This window comes from Rhinopithecus bieti, unplaced genomic scaffold (genome assembly GCF_001698545.2).
Source record: "Rhinopithecus bieti isolate Rb0 unplaced genomic scaffold, ASM169854v2 scaffold_36553, whole genome shotgun sequence".
In the NCBI taxonomy this organism is placed as follows: Eukaryota; Metazoa; Chordata; class Mammalia; order Primates; family Cercopithecidae; genus Rhinopithecus; species Rhinopithecus bieti.
Genome location: NW_016815774.1, coordinates 326871 through 346203, shown reverse-complemented (window position 1 = coordinate 346203; position 19333 = coordinate 326871). Strand labels below are relative to the sequence as shown.

Sequence of the window (19333 nt, the reverse complement as noted above, 5' to 3'; positions counted from 1 at the left end):
CTAAGGTAGGAGAGAAGTGATGAAATTACCCCCCAATTTTTACATGGTGTTGAGAGTAGTCATTAAAAAGTTTGGTCTGTCTTCCCAGGAAATTGATGTGATTGTCCTCCAAAAAGTGCAGGTGCTGTGGGTAAAGATGATGGCTTAAAGAGAGCAGAAGAGATGAGGAAATCGATCTTACACAGTTTTCAAGAGATGAGTGAAAAGCTTACTGGGCCTGGTAATCAGGCTGGCATTTGAATTCTTTTTCTAGCACTTACTGGATGGTGACCGTTATTTAGGGAATCATTTAACCTCTTTAAGCCTCAGTTTCTACATGTAGAAGGGATACTAATTCTTACCTCATGGTTGTTGTGAATATTAGAAAGAAAATGCTTGGCATAGTGTCTAGCACAGAAGGAGTAGTACTCAATAAGTAGTAGCTGTTGGAAGCCAGCTGAGTTAGGTGAATTGGTAGAGGACTCAAGTCAGTTGTTTACTGAGTATTTAAAAGGGCTCAACATTCCAGCAACTGGAGAAGAGAAAGCAAATGGCTGTGAATACCCAGTACAGGAACTGGCAGAAGATCAAGGGGAGCAAAGACAGCAAATGTGCTATTAAATTAGGCATGGTTAGAAATCATGGCTGGTTGGAAGCTGATCCGGGCAAAGCTGGTATATTGAAAACTAGGGAAGTTTGGGGGCCAGAGGTAGAGAACAGACTCTTCAGGAGTTCAGGGAAGTGGGGGAGATATAATGAGATAATCAAGACCAACTCACTGTGAAACAGTCTTAGGTCCCAAAGCTGGGCTATACCTATGGGCCCCAAGGTGAGTACAGATGGCTCCTAGTCTGAAGATTTTCTACTGTGCTGTTACATGTAATCCCAAACCAAACTTGCAAAAATACTGGCCTTCCCTGGCATTTGAGTTTTATTCTGCCTCATTAACAGGGCTACTCAGAAGAAATCAGTCTCCTTTGCAGAGTCAGGAGAAGGGAAACCAGCCTCTGTGTGCAGTGTTGGCATGATGAGCTAAGAGTTCAGAAATGACTGTAAATGAAAAATGGTGATAATGATAGCAGCTATCATTTACTGAATGCTTCCCACGGGCCAGCTGCCATGCTGATTTCATTTATGTTGATTATGTCATTGTATATCTCGTGACAGATCTTCAGGGTAGGGCTATTTTTGTCCCTGTTTCAGAGCTGAGGAAGAAAAGGTTAGGTATTGGAGCTGAGACTTAAACCCTAGTGTGACTGAATCCAAAGCCTATACTTTTAACCACGAGGCTAAAACCATTTCATCAAAAGCCTTGCTGCTATTCATGTTCTTGACATCATAGAACTAGAAGGGACCATAGAGAGGTCATTTAATCACAGATTCAAATCAGCCTAAATTCCAAAGCCCTGGAGAATGCATCCCAGGCATTCATTTTTTGAAAGAGACCTGAAGAGGAAAAGTCACAGGGCTGGAACTAAAACATGGGCTTCTTGAATCCCCATCTAGCTCTTATTCTATTTCTCATGATGCATGGACCAAAACGAACTGTCAGTCTATTTGTCTCATCAAATTGCAGTCTTCAGCAAATGTCTGAATAACCTAGTCAGGACCTTCCTTCCAGGGAGAGCCTGGTGACCCTCTGAAAGCAGCCATGTACTTGGGAGTTCTCCTGCACATCCATGGTTTTTGACGCTCACCATAGTCACTAGGCAGCTGGAGGATTCCAATCCTAATGATACAGAGAACACAAAACAACCTGGGACACTGGGTCCCCCAGCCTTCTTCTCTGGGCCTGAGGGTTGATTTGAGTTAGCAACTCCTCACATGAGCTGCATTCTTCAGCCTTAAGTGGGCAGAGGTGAATGAAAATGTGTAAATGTTAAAATGTTATTATTCAAAAGCCCTTGAGATCCCATAGCTCATCATAGTAATTAAAATGCAGCACAGAAGACCCCTTGCTTCGGTAGCTCACAGGGTAAAAGGAAAATGAATGAGGATCACAAGTTGATGGGACTGGGAATTAGCATGCTGGTGTGCCTTATTGAGTAGAGCAGCTGGCCTTGATGTATGGGTAGCATAAGAAGCAGGCCTCCCTCCCTTTGTGCCGTTATCTCTTTGTTTCTCTCCTAGAAGGGCAGACTGTGGGAAGGGCAGAGCTCGGGGAACATGGGAAGTAGCGTGGGAGAAAGGCCTAAGGGTCTCTTCTGCAACTTCACTAGTCCCTGGCATAAGGTTTGTTGCCCAGGGTGGTCTCTTAACTCCTGAGCTCAAGTGATCCTCCTCCCTCATTCTCCCAAAGTGCTGGGATTACAGGCATATGCTGCCACACCTGCCCTTTCTCTGCCTTTTCTAATGTATTTTTACTTCTCTGTAAGCCTGACAAGGTCTTACTTCTCCTTCAGTGCTCAGCTCGAAAGCTACCTCTTCTGAGAAACCTTCTGGTTCAAAGTAAGCAGACTTTCCTTTTTATCTGCCATTCATATGGTTTATGCCTGTCTTAAAGCATCTATTGAGGCAGACTTGGTGTCTTTATTTTTTTTTTAATTATTTTTATTTTTATTTTATTTTGGGGAAGACAAGGTCTCGCTCTGTCTCCCAGGCTGGAGTGCAGTGGCATAATCATAGCTCACTGCAGCCTTGAATTCCTGGACTCAAATTATCCTCCCATCTCAACCTCCCAAGTAGCTGGGACTGCAGGTGTGCACCACCACACCCAGCTAATTTTTAAATTCTTTATAGAGATGAGGTCTCACCATGTTGCCCAAGCTGATCTTCAACTCCTGAGCTCAAGCAATCCTCCCATCTGAGGCTTCCAAAGTGTTGGGATTACAGGCGTGAGCCACCACACCCGGCTTCTTTATCCTCATATCACCTGGGTGCCTCCTGAGGTCAGACACTTCATACGTTTGTCGATGGGATGAGTGGTTACAGTGACAGTTCTGGGGCCTGTCTTAGAGTTTCTCACTTCAGCCCTCTCACCATATTACCTTCTGTCCCTTCCTTGCGCTGCTCAGAGTTACGAGGATGGTGAAGGTAATGAATGCTTGTGAAGTGCTTTATGTCTTACACAGTACTTTCATGTGCCTTATCTTTGATGATCCTTGTGACAGACCTGTGAGGAACGGAGAAGTAGTTGGTCTCATCTGTGAGCAAAGTGTGTTGTAACGGATACTGTGTGGAGGATAATAACAATTTTAACATCTGTTGAGAGTGTGACATGTGCCAGACATGGTTCTTAATGCATTACACGTATAATTTAATTACTACAACAATCCCCCAATTAAGATCCCAGAATTGCACAAAGAAGTGATTTGCTTAAGAACTGCTTCTTGATCAGTGTACTCTATTGTTAGCACCTTGTCCCTAAGAGACCTTATATTATCCTTACTTTGCAGAAGGAAGAAACCATTGAGTAATTCTTTTCCCACCCATTGATCTGCCAAAAAAACTCATCTTGGCCTTGGATGTAGTTTTTAATGGGAACAAGAACACCAGCCTTAGGCTCTTAGATCTCAGCAAGCTTTTCAGATACCAAAGTGTCTTTCTTAGGAATTGCCTGGCTAAGTCATATGATTATAAGAATTTCTTTCCATCATTTCTTATATTCCACACAATATTGGCGGATTGTGGTTTCTCTAATAGGATTATGACCCTCAGAGACTCTTCCTCCACACCACATATTTCCTTCCTCCATAAGTTTCCATTCTTTCCTTCTGCCCACTTCCTTCCCCCTGGCTTGTGTCTGGTATTGAGCCCTTGGCATCTGTCTCTCTTTCATCATTGATAGCTAGCATGAATGGGTGGCTGTTTCACAGGGCCTGCATTGTTGGCTCCCACAGCAGCAGTTCGAACATTCTCTGTGGCCTGAGTTCTGAGGTCCACCCAGGCAGTGTGAGCCAGGCTGGCCCCCAGTTCTGAGCTATGGTGTTTTCTTTCATTGTTGGTCCCTTAGCTCCTAGTTGTTAAATATGAAGCTGGAAGTTGATACAAAGCAGTAGAAGCCTGTGCTCCTTTTATCAAAGTCACCTTGCATTCAAATATAGGCAGAGGGACATTGTACCTTGGGCCAGGATCTGTAGGAAGTTGGCCATTATAATGTGATCCCAGAGATGGCAAATTTTGCAGCCTGATTAACTGTCCCCATCAGCTTCTCCTGCGAAGTACTATTGACCAGAGCCACATTAAGTGGTCATGTGTCATCCCGACTGTAGCCCCACCACGCAACACCACTGGGTAGCTCAGTTCTGGCTGCCAGTTGTTGTATGTAATTATTCATAGCCATGAGTCGTGGCTTCCTGGGGCCTCGGTTAAGCTATGTGAAACTCCTGTGTAATCAACATTCCTTCTTCCCTAAAGGATTCAAGTTTTCAGGGCTTGTTCATTCCTCAGGACCTGACCTTTGGGGTATAGCATTTTTGAGTTGGGGTTGAAAGTCTCAAAGTGGTCAAGTGTAAAGGAGTGGCAGGGGGCGGTGGCTCACGCCTGTAATCCCAGCACTTTGGGAGGCCAAGGCGGGCAAATCACTTGAGGAGTTCCAGACCAGCCTGGCCAACATGGCAAAACCCCATCTCTACTAAAAATACAAAAAATTTAACTGGGCATGGTGGCACACACCTGTACTCCCAGCCACTCAGGAGGCTGAGATAGGAGAATCACTTGAACCCAGGAGGCAGAGGTTGCAGTGAGCCAAGAGTGTACCACTGCATTCTAGCTTGGGTGACAGAGCAAGACTTGGTCTCAAAAAAAATAAAGTAGGCCCGGCGCGGTGGCTCAAGCCTGTAATCCCAGCACTTTGGGAGGCCGAGACGGGCGGATCACGAGGTCAGGAGATCGAGACCATCCTGGCTAACACGGTGGAACCCCGTCTCTACTAAAAAATACAAAAAACTAGCCGGGCAAGGTGGCGGGTGCCTGTAGTCCCAGTGGCCGAGGCAGGAGAATGGCGTAAACCCGGGAGGCTTGCAGTGAGCTGAGATCCGCGTCACTGCCACTCAGCCTGGGGCTGACATTGAGCGAGACTCGTCTCAAAAAAAAAAAAAAAAAAAAAAAAAAAGTATAGGAGAAGGGACATGCCAAAGTTGGTGCTTCTGTCTCCTCGGTGATTAAGTATCAGAGCCATAAGTGGGAGCTAATGGCTGCCCTTGGTCACTTCTCTAGACTCGTGAAAAGTGAAAGACTGTGGAGGACCGAAATGCTCTTCTGGGCCGGGAGGAGAGGGGAGAGATGGGGGAAATGTATCGCCGCTCAGGACCTCAGCAAGTTGGGCTCACTGTGAGGAGGCTGGTTGTTTGGAGACTATTCTTAAGCCTGTTCTTGGAAGAACCCTGGTACAGGGAAGCTAGCGTCGATGCATTGGGCATTGGAGACTGTGTTTTAGTACGTCTGTGTTTATAAAGCACTTTCATTTTGGCCCACCTCCTATTGGGCTACCCTCTCAGTTGCAGACTTGAACCTCAAAGAAGGGGCTTTGGCTTCAGGGTTGCTGATGAAGGGGAGAGTGCGGTACTGTGTAGCAGCATACAGGAGAGGTACCCCAAGAGGGCAACTCGTCTCTAGTGGGAGAAGTGTACCCTCATGACATGGTGGAGACCTGGATTCTCATCACTATCATGACATTAAAGGGATTTTTTTTTTTTTTTTTGAGATGGAGGTCTCGCTCTGTCACCCAGGCTGGGAGTGCATGTGGCACAGATCTCAGCTCACTGCAAGCTTCGGCTCCAGGTTTACGCTATTCTTCCTGCTCAGCCTCCCGAGTAGCTGGGACTACAGGTGCCCGACCACTCGCCTGGCTAGTAGTTTTTTGTTTTTTTAGTAGAGACGGGTTTCACCAATGTTAGCCAGGAATGGTCTCCATCTTCTGACCTCGTGATTCCGCCCGGGTCTTGCCTCCCCAAAGTGCCTGGGACTACCAGGCTTGAGCACTGCGCCTGGCTAACCCCTCAAGGGATTTAAGTATCATGTAGCCCAGCACTTACCTTTAGAACTGAGGCCGATAGGATGAAATACTGGCCAAAGCCACACAGCTAGAGAACAGCTCAGGCCAGGGACAGGAGCCAGATCTTAGGCTCCTGGGGTTAAAGTCTTCTCCCCCAACCACTGGGGTAAACACTAAGCCTTCTCATCTGTAACATTACTGTTGACCTTTTGTTCTAAGATCTCTGAGCCATGAATAAGTTCTTGATGGAGTTTTGAGCAGCACTAGGGAATTGTTTGGTTGTAGGTGCAACGTTCCGCGTATAGAGAAGATAAAGTTAATATTAGGATGTTGAAGCTAGTGCAGGAACATAATGTTATTTACTCTGATGATGTGGGTTAAGGATCTTTAATGGGACTGAGTTCATGTAAGTGGAAGCCCTGGGGGCCAGTGTATGCTGATGTTAGATTCTGATTTGATCCAACTATTATGCTACTCAGGGCGACTGGTATTTGGTGCTACAGTCGTAGGTTGGCCTCCTGAGCTAGTATGTCAGATTTCTGGATGTGGGACAGTCGAGAGAACTGCAAATGTCTCCTGCATTGACAAATTAGACCATTTTGTTTTCAGTGGATCAACTAAGGTTAAAATTAAACCAATATGAGCAGCCTGGGAGATTTTGGAAGAGCCAGTCGTATACATTCTCAAAAAAAAAAAAAAAAAAAAGAGAGGAGAGAGGAAAAGGAAAAGTCTGTGCTCCCTGAGGAAGTGAAGGTGAGGCTGAACTCGGATGGCCCCTTGGGAGGAGGAAGCAGTTATTTCCTCTGCGTTTTGTTTCTGTTAAGAATTCCAGGAAGTTGCAGGTTGTGGATCTGTGACTCTCTTTATTTTTTTTTTTTTTTTTTCTGTTGCTGCTTGCCAAAGGAAGGGAGGGCGGGTGGCCTTTAAATAACACTTTGGCCTTTATGGAAATGTATCAGATGTTCCAGGAGTGAGTCTCACTGCTCGCGCTTGCTCACTGGCCACTGGCGCTCTCACTTTTGCTCCATGTTCACTCACTCTGTCCTGACTTGTGTCCTTTCTCTAGATTATAGTTAACACTCTTCTCGCCTTATATAGCAAGGTCTGGTCGTTGATGTTAACAGAAATCTAACAACAGGGAAGGCTGCCAGATAGCTTTAATCAGGCCAGTGTTTGAAATTTCATAAATGCTCTGACTTTGGGTACAAATTGAACATTAAGAACAATATGAAAACTGTCTTCCTTCCTCTCTCTTCTTCTTTCCTCTCCCCCTCCCCAGCCTATCCAGTTTCTCTCCTGTTTCTCTGTGAATTCCTCTGCTGTGCCGTATGCTTGCTGCATTGGAACTTTGTTGATTTTTGCCACGTTTAATTTTTTATTTCTCTGTCTCTCCGTCCACTCCAAGACCACAGGCGGAGCAGCAGCAGCCGGAGCCAGGACTCTGCGGAGGGGCAGGACGGGCAGGTCCCAGAGCAATTCTCAGGCCTCCTCCACGGCTCCTCCCCGGTGTGCGAGGTGGGGCAGGACCCTTTCCAGCTGCTCTGTACTGCTGGCCAGAGCCATCCAGACGGGTCCCCCCAGCAGGGCGCCTGCCACAAGGCCAGCATGCAGCTGGAGGAGACGGGTGTGCATGCTCCTGGAGCCTCCCAACCCAGTGCCCTGGACCAGAGCAAGAGAGTGGGCTACCTAACAGGCCTGCCCACCACCAACAGCCGCTCACACCCTGAAACTTTGACTCACACAGCATCTCCGCACCCTGGTGGTGCTGAGGAAGGAGACCGGAGTGGGGCCAGGAGCCGAGCCCCTCCCACCAGCAAACCTAAAGCTGAACTCAAACTCAGCCGCAGCTTGTCCAAGTCTGACTCTGATCTCCTGACCTGCTCACCCACAGAGGACGCTACCATGGGGAGTCGGAGCGAGTCCTTATCCAACTGCAGCATTGGGAAGAAGAGGCTGGAGAAGTCACCCTCCTTCGCCTCGGAGTGGGATGAGGTAAGGCCGACATGACGTCACAGGGAGCTGGGCTGGCCAGGCTGGCCGCAGCCCACCACAGCTCCCCTGAGTGCCAACTGTCAGGCCCAGGATCTGGGCAGGGTTGCTCTGGTTCCTTCACTCTGTAACTAATGTGTTTCTGACAATCGTAGGAAGAGGTGAGCCTCAGGTAGCGTGGATCACAGAAGACAGGTCCATTAATGGTTAAATTAGCTGGTGGAGGCCCCAGCAGAGCAGGGCTGAGGGAGGGGCAGTTTCTAGAAATGACATGCTGTTTGGAAATATTTGGATCCCATCAGCCCCATTGAGAGAATCATGCTCACCCTGGAGATGCTTAAGATGAGCTGGAGTACTTCCTATGAGTCCTTCAGGAGGAAGAGAGAAGATCCAGGGTTAGTTGAGAGGTGTGATGGGGTGTTTAGGGGAGGACAGGGGGCTTTTCTTTTTATATATATATAATTTCAACTTTTATTGTAGATTCAGGGGATACATGTGCAGGTTTGTTACATGGGTATATTGCATGATGCTGAGGTTTGGGATACGATTGATCTCATCACCCAGGTAGTGGGCATAGTACCCAATAGTTAGTTTTTCAGCCCTTGCCCCCACTCCCTCCCCTCTCCAGTAGTCCCCGGTGTCTATTGTTGTATCTTTATGTCCATGAGTACCCAATGTTTAAGGGAGAACATGCTGCACTGTTTGGTTTTCTGTTCCTGTGTTAATTCACTCAGGATAATGGCCTGCAGCTGCATCCATGTTGCCTGCAAAGGACACGATCTCATTCTTTTTTACAGCTGCAAGAGGAAGGCTTTTCTAGTCCCTGCTTCTCCATGATTATTCTTACTGTGCTGTCCTGGAAGGCCAAATACTTCTTCCAGCAGAAGGGTCCTGCCCATCCCACATTCCCAGATTGGTCAGGCAGAAGAGGGCTAAGTGGTTCAGGAAACGAAGATTAGGGAGTAGAAAACATTGGGAGTCAGAGGCCCAGTTTTCTTTCATAGCCATTATTAGTTGGAAATATGTACCGAAGTATTTCTCAGCGACCTATGGCATGTCTCCCTGAGCAGAAGAATGTGTTTCTCAAAGATAGGTAAACACCCTGGGAATGTTAAAAGTACCACCCTTGCAAGCTTCTTACTGAGTGGAAGCTGCCTTTGAAGTGGACTGGGTCTGTCTCTGAGGAATAATTTCAAGAACTGCATTTAGCTCTTCAAGAGGAAGCGAACACTACAGCTGACATGTCCATTTGAACAATCTGTAGACTTAATGCCCTACCCAACTCTATTTGGGTAGGTGCTGGAAAGTTATGTAAACCAAAGCCAGTCTGTTTCCAGTGAAGGAACGGGGTTGGGGGCGGGGGCTGTGCTTCCAGCACTATCTCCAGATAAGGTAGAAGATGAAGCTTAAGAGTCTGATTAGGCAGAGACAGAGGAATCCTGTGCAGAAGATTTTCATTGCTTAGTAAACAAAGATTTGGTGAGCCTGTGCTAGATGCCTGGCCACTCGTGGAAAATCACTATGAGTGAGATAGCTTGGGGGAGGGGGGTGCCGGGAGATTACACACTGGAGTATGTATATTTGTAGGAATGTGTGCTCTACCTTTGTTTTTTAAAACAGAGTTTTACTAATTTACAGTCAGCTGTAGGAAAAGTTTAAGATAAATTTAAGAGGCGGGTGAATATAAGTGCAGTGTGCTCTGAAATGGCTGCAGAGGTCAAGAGAGAAAAACATCAGTGACTCTCACCCAGGTCTGAGATTTTTTAAAAAATCAGTGGGTGGGGGAGTGGAGACAGGAGGTATGAGAGGGTGGGAAGAGATTCAGGAACGATCACTAGAGCAGTGGGATTTGACATGGAATTAAAAGACTAAGTCTTATGGTTAAAACCAGATTGAAGCTGGTGGAACGAGGAGAAGTGGGTGGAGAGAGCGGCATGAGCAGAGGCGTGGAGCCAGGAAAGCTCAGGTCATTTGGTTTCTCTAGGGTGCTGAGTGTGTGTAAGGGCAGAATGAGAAATAAGGGTAGAAAGCGAGATTTGCACCAGGTAGTGAGAGGGCCTCGAGCATCAGGCCAAGAGATGAGTACAGCCGGCCTTCCATATCCATGGTGTTCTGCGTCTGTGGATTTAGTCAACTGTGGATGGAAATGTTCGGGAGAAAAACGTAAAACAACAATAACAAATAATGCAAATAAAAATACAGTATAACAATTACTTACATATAGCATTTACGTTGTATCAGGTATTATAAGTAATCTAGAGATGATTTAGAATATACAAGATGTATGTAGGTTATATGCAGTAATATTTCATGTCAAGGACTTGAACATCCACAGGTTTTGATATCCAAATGGTGTTCTGGAACCAATCCCTTGTGGATACTGAGGGATGACTCCTAGATATGCTATCAAGGCAGTGAGTGTCTCAGAATGCTTTAAACGGGCTGGAAATCAGCTTTACCAGTCCAATGAATCACCTCTTCCTTATGGCTCCTGAGCGTATGCCCACCCGGAGAGGTCAGCAGTGCTGGGCGATTCTTCCCAGGATATTTATGTCCTGTTAACATGCAGCATTTCTGGGCAGTCTTATTTGCTCCACTGTTTCCTCCTGGCCAAGAAATACAAAATCACCTGGGCAAAGCTGGGCTTGAGGTTGGCTGTGTGGGCTCACAAGCCAGTGTCTCTTTGCATCGAGAGGAGGTTCATTTGCTGATATCACCTGTGCAGATAAAGATTGCAAGTGCATGCAATGGCCCAGGGATCTAGATCTATCCAAGATCTAGGTGTTGTGGGCCAGTTCTCTAGTGTGACTGAAATGCAGAAGCCCTGCTACATTTTAAATTTGAAAAAACTTAAAGGCAATTGAGGTCTTACTGGAAAGAATTCAGAAGACCAAGGTTTGCTTACATCCTAAACATTAACAGGGCCCCTTATATGTAACCTTTCAATGTTGTTTCTTAGTGATATTATACTTGGTTTCTGTGGATATCGCTCTCTAAAGAGAAACTCCAAAAGTGTTTCCCCCAGTGATTGGCCCTAAACCCAGGGCCTTGGCAGGCTTTCCTGGAATAGGGCATTAGTTAATGGCTGCTTCCCACCCTATCCCTGACCAGTGCCCGTAGCCTGCTTTGCCATATCCTGTCCTTGCTGATGTTTTTCTTTGTTGTCCTTGGACCCCGGGATGTGGGGAACTCTGCTCTGAAGGATCTGAAAGTGCTTGGGCCTAGCTCAGCTCCTCACTGTGAGGCCTGGGGAGGCAGAAGGAAGGCTGTGGGGTGGGAGCCCCTCACGCTGTTCCTAGAAGGAAGTGCAGGACGGCAGATGGGCTCAGGTTCGGGAGTCAGCAGGTCCAGCTTTGAGCCCCAGCTCCGCCATCTCCACCTCGGTGCATGGACGACCTCAGTAAGCTCACTGTTGTTGTTCTTATTTGTGAAACTGAGGCAGTTAGATCTGTGTTTCAGAGTGTTTTACCAATTAGAGATGTGTTTAACTGCCTAGCGTAGTTCCTAGCATGCATAAAGTATTGACTAAGTGGTAGATATTAATGTTACTATTGTGCTTGGAGCTTCCGAGAATGGGGACTGAGGCCTGGAGTGCCTTCAGACCTTAAGAAAGGCAGAGCTCAGGCCGGGCATGGTGGCTCATGCCTGTAATCCAAGCACTTTGGGAGGCCGAGGCAGGTGGATCACCTGAGGTCAGGAGGTCAAGACCAGCCTGACCAAAATGGTGAAACCCCATCTCTACTAAAAATACAAAAATTAGCCGGACGTGGTGGTATGTGTCAGTAGTCCCACCCACTCAGGAGGCTGAGGCAAGAGAACTGCTTGAACCCAGGAGGCGGAGGTTGCAGTGAGCGGAGATCACACCACTGCACTTCAGCCTGGGTCACAGGGTGAGACTCTGTCTCAAAACAAACAAACAAACAAACAAAAAGGCAGAGCTCTTTGCAGTAGTTTCTTTGTTGTTTGGTGGTGGCAGAGTCATGGGGAACCACTGGAGTTCAAACCCTTCAACTGGTGATCCTCCTATACAGCTCTGCCTCACTGCAGGGATGGGAGAGCCCACCCAGCATGAGAAAGTAGGGCAGGCACCTTCCCCATTTTTCTCATTTGAGAAGTTAACGAGCTTTCTGTTGAACTCCCTGAGAGGAGAAGAGAGGTTGTAGAGAAATCTACAGCCTTCTCTACAATTTATTTTTCAAATAAATTCTTCTACATAATGGCCAGCAAATGGCTGGCTGGCTGGTTGGTTGGTTGGTTGGTTGGTTGGTTGGGATGATGTCCAGTTGGGGAACATGTATGTCTAATAGATCTGGGAGTCATTTTCTCCAAATACAGACTGCTCCTTATTGTGGGTTATTGCAGCCCTGTTGAACTACCCTAAGCAACTTGACTTCTGAAAGATGGCCTGGTTAAGGTAAACCTCTGTGATCGTATCTGTTAATGACACTAGCATTCTTCCTATTTTCTATTGTATTTTTGGTGACAAAGAAGTCATAGTTTGCCTTTGGAAGAGCTCAGCCTAAGAGGAGATCTGAATCCAAGCTTCACTAGTTATTTTCTGTGTTCTCCAGTCAAGTCAAAGCACTCTTTGTTGTCTTAATGATGCTTGGGATATAATAGAGGACAAACTGAGAAGGTGTACATAAATAAAACTTTAAAGATATATAGATAAGGAGTGGGAAATTCACCTACATCCCTCCATGCACACTTAACCTCTGTTAACATTTAATACATATCCAAATTTGGCATCTTAGTGTATTTACTGATTATAATTTGCTTTTCTTACTAGTTACTGCATGTTGTAGATATCTTACCATGACAGCATCAATAAGATCTGGATTCAGACCATCATTCTAAAAAGGTTGAGTGTTCTCTTGTATAGCTATATCATAAGGTTGGTTGGTTTGTTGTTGTTGAAACTGTTCTCCAACCATTAGATGCTGCACAGGTCATTTTCCACCTGCCCTTCAGGTCCAGTTCCTACCCTTTTCTCTCTGCCTATGTGTTGTACATTAATAGGCCAAGGGGTTGTTGGATTGGCTGTGTTCCTCTACTGAAAGCCACCACTCCTGAGAGGGACCTTCTCCCAATAGCTGTTCTCTCTGGGTTCTAGTAAATGGTCCCTCCCTTTGACCCTTCTGACCTAAGGCTCCTCATTGTGACTAGCTCCCCTCCTTGCACCTTACCCAAACCTGTGTAAATAATCCCATTATTAAGTTCCTTCAGGTGCACAATTTGTGCCATCTTTTCCTGCAGGGACCCTGAGTGACATAGCAGTTTTTGGCACTGTTTCTACCAACTCTGAGCAAGCATAGATGGCTGTATGCTGGAGCAGTAAACATGGCTCTAGCATATAAATTGTAAATTAATCTTCACTTGCAAATGAACTACAAGGCTTAGATATTGAGAGTGCTGGGAAGCAGGAGAAATTCATCATTTAACTGGAAGCACCAAAGCTGTGGCAGTGGAGTCATGGCGGGGCCAGCATGTAGAAAATTTCTTTCACTCTTTGAATATTGGTTGAAAGGAGTGCAGCTGAAACTGTAACCAAAGGAGGCATTATGCCTGCAGGAAAATCTCACGGAAAAGTATCACAAGCAGCAGTGGTAGCTGTTGGATCAGGCTGTAAAGGAAAGGGTGGAGAGATTCGATCAATTAGTGTGGAAATTGGAGACAAAATTCTTCTCGCAGAATATAGAGGCACCAAAGTAGTTCTAGGTGACAGGATTATTTCTTATTTAAAGATGGTGACATTCTTGGAAAGAATGCAGACAGAAATAAATCACTATTGAAATGACATCACGTGAAGCTGCTCCTTCCACTGAAGTCCTGAAATATTTCATCATATAAATAATTTCCATGTCTTAATAAACTAAATTTATAAATTTTATTTAAACTTTATTTCTTTATAATAAACTAATGATATATAAAGTAATGGCATCCAGTGTCTCTAAAACTTTGTTTTCTGCACTGATACAGACATTTCCAAATAAAATACGTAAATTTAACAAAATTAAAATCCAAAACTTTAAGCCTTTCCCACTTCCTACTATAGGAAAGAAACCTGTTTTCCCTTCATCAAGCTGGCAGTGTCCTCAGCATCTCATCTGTGTGCTCCTGTGGCAGAATTTCCTTTTTGTGTGTCTTCATCCTCTGTCTCTTGCACAGTGTGAGGTACCCACAGCACACACAACCAGCACCAATTAACATCTGAGATAAATACCTTGTAGGAAGAACAAAAATGTCTTTCTGGTCATATTGTGGTTTGAATGGATAAAAAGTTTGTGATGACCAGAACAGCCTCTCACCTGCCTTTGAATGGGATTGAAGTTTATGAAAGAGAAAACCACAGAAGGCTGTTTGTCTGCTTAACATAAACACTGGAGTCATTTAAAACTTGGCTAAAGGCTTAAATGATAAATTTGTGTTTTGTAATCAGCTTTCATAAATATTAAATAAGTGGGAGATGGGTGAAGAGCAGGGACTTGCTTTGTATGCATTTTGTATAAGCTGAGAATAATTTCTGGCACAGGATTTTGGGAATGTCCTAGCTTTGTCTGAAATGGTAGCTGAGGAGACCCTTGGCTCTTGAATCCTTTTCCTGAGAAGTGAAGTGGCAGCAACTGGGAGGGCACCCTTTCAGGCCAAGTCCAGAAGTGGCCTCGCTGCCTCGCCCTTTCCAGCTCTGTCCCATTGGAGGCATGATGTCATCAAGAGACAAGCTGATTGGTTCAACTCCATAGAGGCTTTGGCTGCGTTTAACCCTTGGGGGTTAGGTGTGCAAAAAGAAGAATGTAAAATAAGGAGATTTGCATTTCTACTGATGATGACTAAATTTCCCACGCCATATTCTGCAGTGTGCATTGTTCCTCGTTATGTAAACAAGCATGCTGTGTAGTCTTTTGTGCTGAGCAAAGCCCTCCCGCCCTGAACAAGAATGTGACACTCCTACCTCTGGGGAAAGTTTAGGGCCTGGAATGTCTGTTTAAGTTGTTTCCAAGTATACGCAGTAGTCACAACTTTTATCCTAGATGAAACACCCTTTAAATTTCCATTGGGTTTAGGTGGTCTGGTAATATTGAGGTAATTTGTTCATATTTTAAAAATAATCTCATTTATTTTATAGGCAGCCGTAAATAAACAGTTTTGGCCTTTCTGTCGAAGTGATTTTTGTTAGCCTAGATTATAGATGTGTATATATGCATGTGTGTATATATATATGCAGTGTGTGTGTGTATAGATGTATGTATGTTTATATGCATTTCCACGGTCTTGATGCTAACAGGAGAAACTCCACAGTGTTGTGAATGAGCGGGAGTTAGTCCTGGCTCTGCAATTGACTGGTGATGAGAAAACTGGTGTGTTCTCTCCCGCTTGCTGGTCCCTTGCTGCCATCATGCCTCTAACTGGACAGGTGCTGGAAAGCAAGGGGAATGTGCCCTCCCTGCTGCTGCCACTTCACTTCCCACCGATGCATTTCCCCATTGCTGCTGTCCCTATCTGTCACTCATCTGTTTCCCTTTTTCTTTTTCCCTTTACTCTTTCTCCCCTTTTCTTCTATGCTTTTTTGTCTTTTTTTCTTCCTCCCTACTTTTCTCATTCATTTTTCCTTTTCATTCTTATTTTTACAGGTGGAGTTAAGGATGGGCTTCTCTTCTAGCCTCTCAGCCCTCTGCACCAGAGGGATTTTGCTTTTATTTTTTTTTTTTTTTAACATTTTTTCCAGGGTTGACTCACATTTCTGTTCTGCACCAGCATTTCTACCACTTGTGGTGTCGGCAGGCCACCACGCACACCACCAGCCTCGGTCCCCCACTAAACAGCCTGGTTCCCTTTAGCTGCAACAAGAAGGCACCATCAAGCACCAGAGAGGGACTTGGGGTATTTGTAAAATCGCCAGCAAAAGGAGAATTTTCCTTTTCTCTCTTTTTTGTTTTGTTACATTTTTTTTTTAACCCCAGACTGAAAGTTTGGGCGACAATGAATGTAGGTGAATATAGATGAGAGGAATTTGACCTTTATTCCAGTCCATACAAATGCTGAGAATCACAGAAGGAAACATTTTCTGGTATATTCTTTTTATACTTTGGTTGTGGTTTCATATCTTGTTTTTCTAGTAAGGTATCCGTAGGATACAGAGTGCGTGACTTTACATGACTTTTGGAATAATAGTTCATCTTATATTATTCTAAGCAATTGTGTCGAAGAACAAGTAGAGGTATTTTACATAATCAGTAATAATAGTATAAAATTGAAGTATATTTGTATTACAGTTACTCATTCAGCTAATTTGTTGAGCACTTGCTCTTTTCCAGGTAGGCTCTAAATGCAATGAACAAAACAGACAAATCCTGTTGCCCTCATGGAGCTGGCATTCTAGAAAGCTAGAGGGGAATGAGAATTTAAAAAGAATAAATAGGTAAAAATCATAGTATGGAGTTGATGATAGGAGTGCTTGTGAGAACAATACAGCTAAGAACAGGATTAGAGGGTGCGGTGGGAGGAGGGTTGCCATTAGGTGAGTCAGCCAAGGAAGGCCCCTTTGAGGAGGACGTGAGGGAGCAAGCTGTGCATGCTTGGGGTGGGGAGGGAGAAGCATGAGTGGTTATTGGGCTACTTTCTCTTAATTTCTCCTATAGGAGACATTGAAAATTCTACCCTACACTTAATATTGTCTTACAAATATACCTTATAACTTGACTTTTACTTTTAACTTCCTTTTTCTTTAGTCATGATTGCTACCTGTTACCTTTCTCATCTTGGTTTTTTCCCTTGATTTCTTCATTTTAAGCTGTTGGGTGCATGCTTTTAAACATGCACACACACACATTTTTAAAAAGCTGTTGAACTAGAATGAAATCAGAATTTCTCAAACTTGATCATTGTTCTTGTTGTCATCCTAGGCAAGGATGTTGGGTGAGTTCTGGCGGAGGGGCTGGGTTATAGGTCATTGTCTTAGGAAATGCCTTTCCATGAGCTCATTGCATACTCAAGGCAGAAATAAAATTTGAAAACTAGGATCGTGAAGCAAAGGGAAGAGAATTCAAAATTACTAAGACCAGAAGATGGCCAGAAATCTTGGAAATGGGAGATCCAGTGAGGGAGGCCAACTAACTGGGTGTTCATGGAGGCAGGGAAGGTGAGTTCAGGGTATGCCACCACCACTTGGAACACAGAAATGGTGCTAATGTCCTAAAAGAGCATTGACCACAATTAAGTTGCCCTGATGAATCTTAAGTACATCCTCTCGGGAGCCAGACCCATAGGTAATTACAACCAGTAAGAGAGGGAGATGCTGGTGGCCTCAGACATTCTCTGACCCTGAGTGGACTTCGGGGACGTCAGGGTAGAGGAAGCTTCTTAGAGACCAGATACGAAGGTGGTCTGTGTATGCATGCACGCATGTGTGTATACATATCCCAGAGAACTTTAATTTGTTTAGAGATGTGCTATGTGGTCAGAGTGGCAGCCAGACATTGGGGGATAGGCTTTTTATTATATAGGACTCTGAGAAAACAATTAATCTGGACCTCATTTTCACTTCCTTTGAAATGTGTGACCCTCAGAAACAACACAGGCTCTTTTCCTGACCCCAGTGTTATGCCAACATCCTCAAAGATGTGCTCTCTGATCTCAACTCTGTTTTCATGGACAACTACCCTCCCTGCCTAGGGTTCCTTTGTCCTGCTTTCTTCTCCATAGATGTTTCCTTTTGATGCTCTCTGGTGGGTAGCCAGTGGGTAAGAAGAATGCCTGTGGCCTATAGCTGCTGGGCAGGGCCAAGATGCTGAGCGTATCTTTCCCAGGCATCCTACTCTTGCTCACAAGCTCTAATGACCCAGTCTCTGGCGCCACAGGGCCCACCTGTCCATAACTCAAGGCGGCCTGTTTATTTGCCTGGACAGGTGGAAAACTGCCTAAGCTCAGTAGGGGCCTACAAATGACAATTTGTCTGGCAGTCTGTTCTTGGCTGTCCTGATTTAAAAAGGCAGGAAGCCATTGTAAACTCAGCTAAAAAGTTGCGGTTTGTGTAAATGTTCTGGTTCCTTTCCTTTCCACTTTGGATCTAGTTATTTTCAACAGAACTTCCCCCAAAAGCGTGGAAGAGCCTTATATCCATTATGCAGTGGGCATAAAGTCCTGGTTTTGCAGCTTGGGCCCTCTGCACTGGGCCAAAGGACAGTGAAGAACGCCATGGAACTTGGGTGCAGTGGCAGAGAACTGGCATCCCATCTTCACACTGTACTTCAGGGATGGAGATCTCCCAGCCTCAAGGTCTTAGGCTGTTTCTGTGTCCTTGGAGGGAATGTTTATCTTAACCTCCATATCTAACTGTATGTAGAAATCTAGGCAAAGCTAACCCTAGAAATGGAATGTTTATGCCCTAGGGATTTTGCATTTTTTTAATTATAATACCTGAATCTAGGTGAAATTTTAAAGGTACCAAAGACTATATAGTGAAAAATAAGTCTCCCAGATTCCCGGTTCTTCTCCCTGGTATTTTGAATATCCTTCCAGAAATATTCTCTGCGTATAGAAGCATTTCTGACATGTTAAGCATTTTTCTTTTTAAAAGACAAAATGGTGCTGTCTCATGTGTATTGCTCTGAACCTTGCTTTTTTCGTGTAATAGTAATTTTTGGAAAATCATTCTAATTAAGTACATGAAGAGTTTTCTTTTTTATTGTTCATAATATTCCGTGGTGTGCATATACTATTATTTATTTTTGTTTCTTGTAGATGGACATTCTACATGTTACCAAGCTTTTACTGATTAAAGCATTGCTGCAATGCAAATCCTTATACAGAGTCATTGTAAGATGTTTCCAGAAGCTGAACAGCTGTGTGAAAGAGTTTGTGCGTGTTAAATTTACTTTCCTACCCACAACATGGAAACACCTTATCAACATGGGGGTGGTCAGCCTTTTAGTCTCTTTTTGGTTAACAGATTCGTAATGTTATCTTGGGTTAAAGTGTGTTTCTTATTATGAGTGACAGTGGCATCTCTTTACATGTTTACAAAACACCTTTTTCTAGATTCCTTTTCTCTTTTTTTTTTTAACGTTGTTATTGAATTGATCTCTTTCTTACTAATTTGTAGAAGCTCTTTATATTTGAAAAAAATCGGCCCTTTATCTGTGATATGATTTGTCTTTTGGCCTTGTGGCATTTTTTATGTGTTTTCTTTAACATGTAGAAATTTAGAATTTTTATAGTTGAATCTATCAATCTTGTATGACTTCTTTTTTTTTTTTTTTTTTGAGACAGTCTTGCTCTGTCACCCAGGCTGGAGTGCAGTGGCACGATCTCGGCTCACTGCAACCTCTGTCACCTGGGTTCAAGCGATTCTCCTGCCTCAGCCTCCTGAATAATTGGGATTACAGGCGCATACCACCACACCCAGCTGATTTTGTATTTTAGTAGAGATAA

At 44.5% G+C, this 19333-nt stretch overlaps 1 protein-coding gene and 1 pseudogene across 1 annotated transcript in view; both read left to right on the top strand.

Annotated features, from left to right (window-relative positions):
* Nucleotides 1-19333, top strand: part of ANKS1A (ankyrin repeat and sterile alpha motif domain containing 1A) — a 201371-nt gene that overhangs the window by 116105 nt on the left and 65933 nt on the right. Inside the window, exon 11 of the mRNA XM_017853620.1 lies at nucleotides 7320-7906. Coding sequence (XP_017709109.1) covers nucleotides 7320-7906 — 587 coding nt within the window. The remainder of the gene's footprint in view (nucleotides 1-7319; nucleotides 7907-19333) is intronic.
* Nucleotides 13376-13700, top strand: LOC108516226 (10 kDa heat shock protein, mitochondrial pseudogene; annotated as a pseudogene).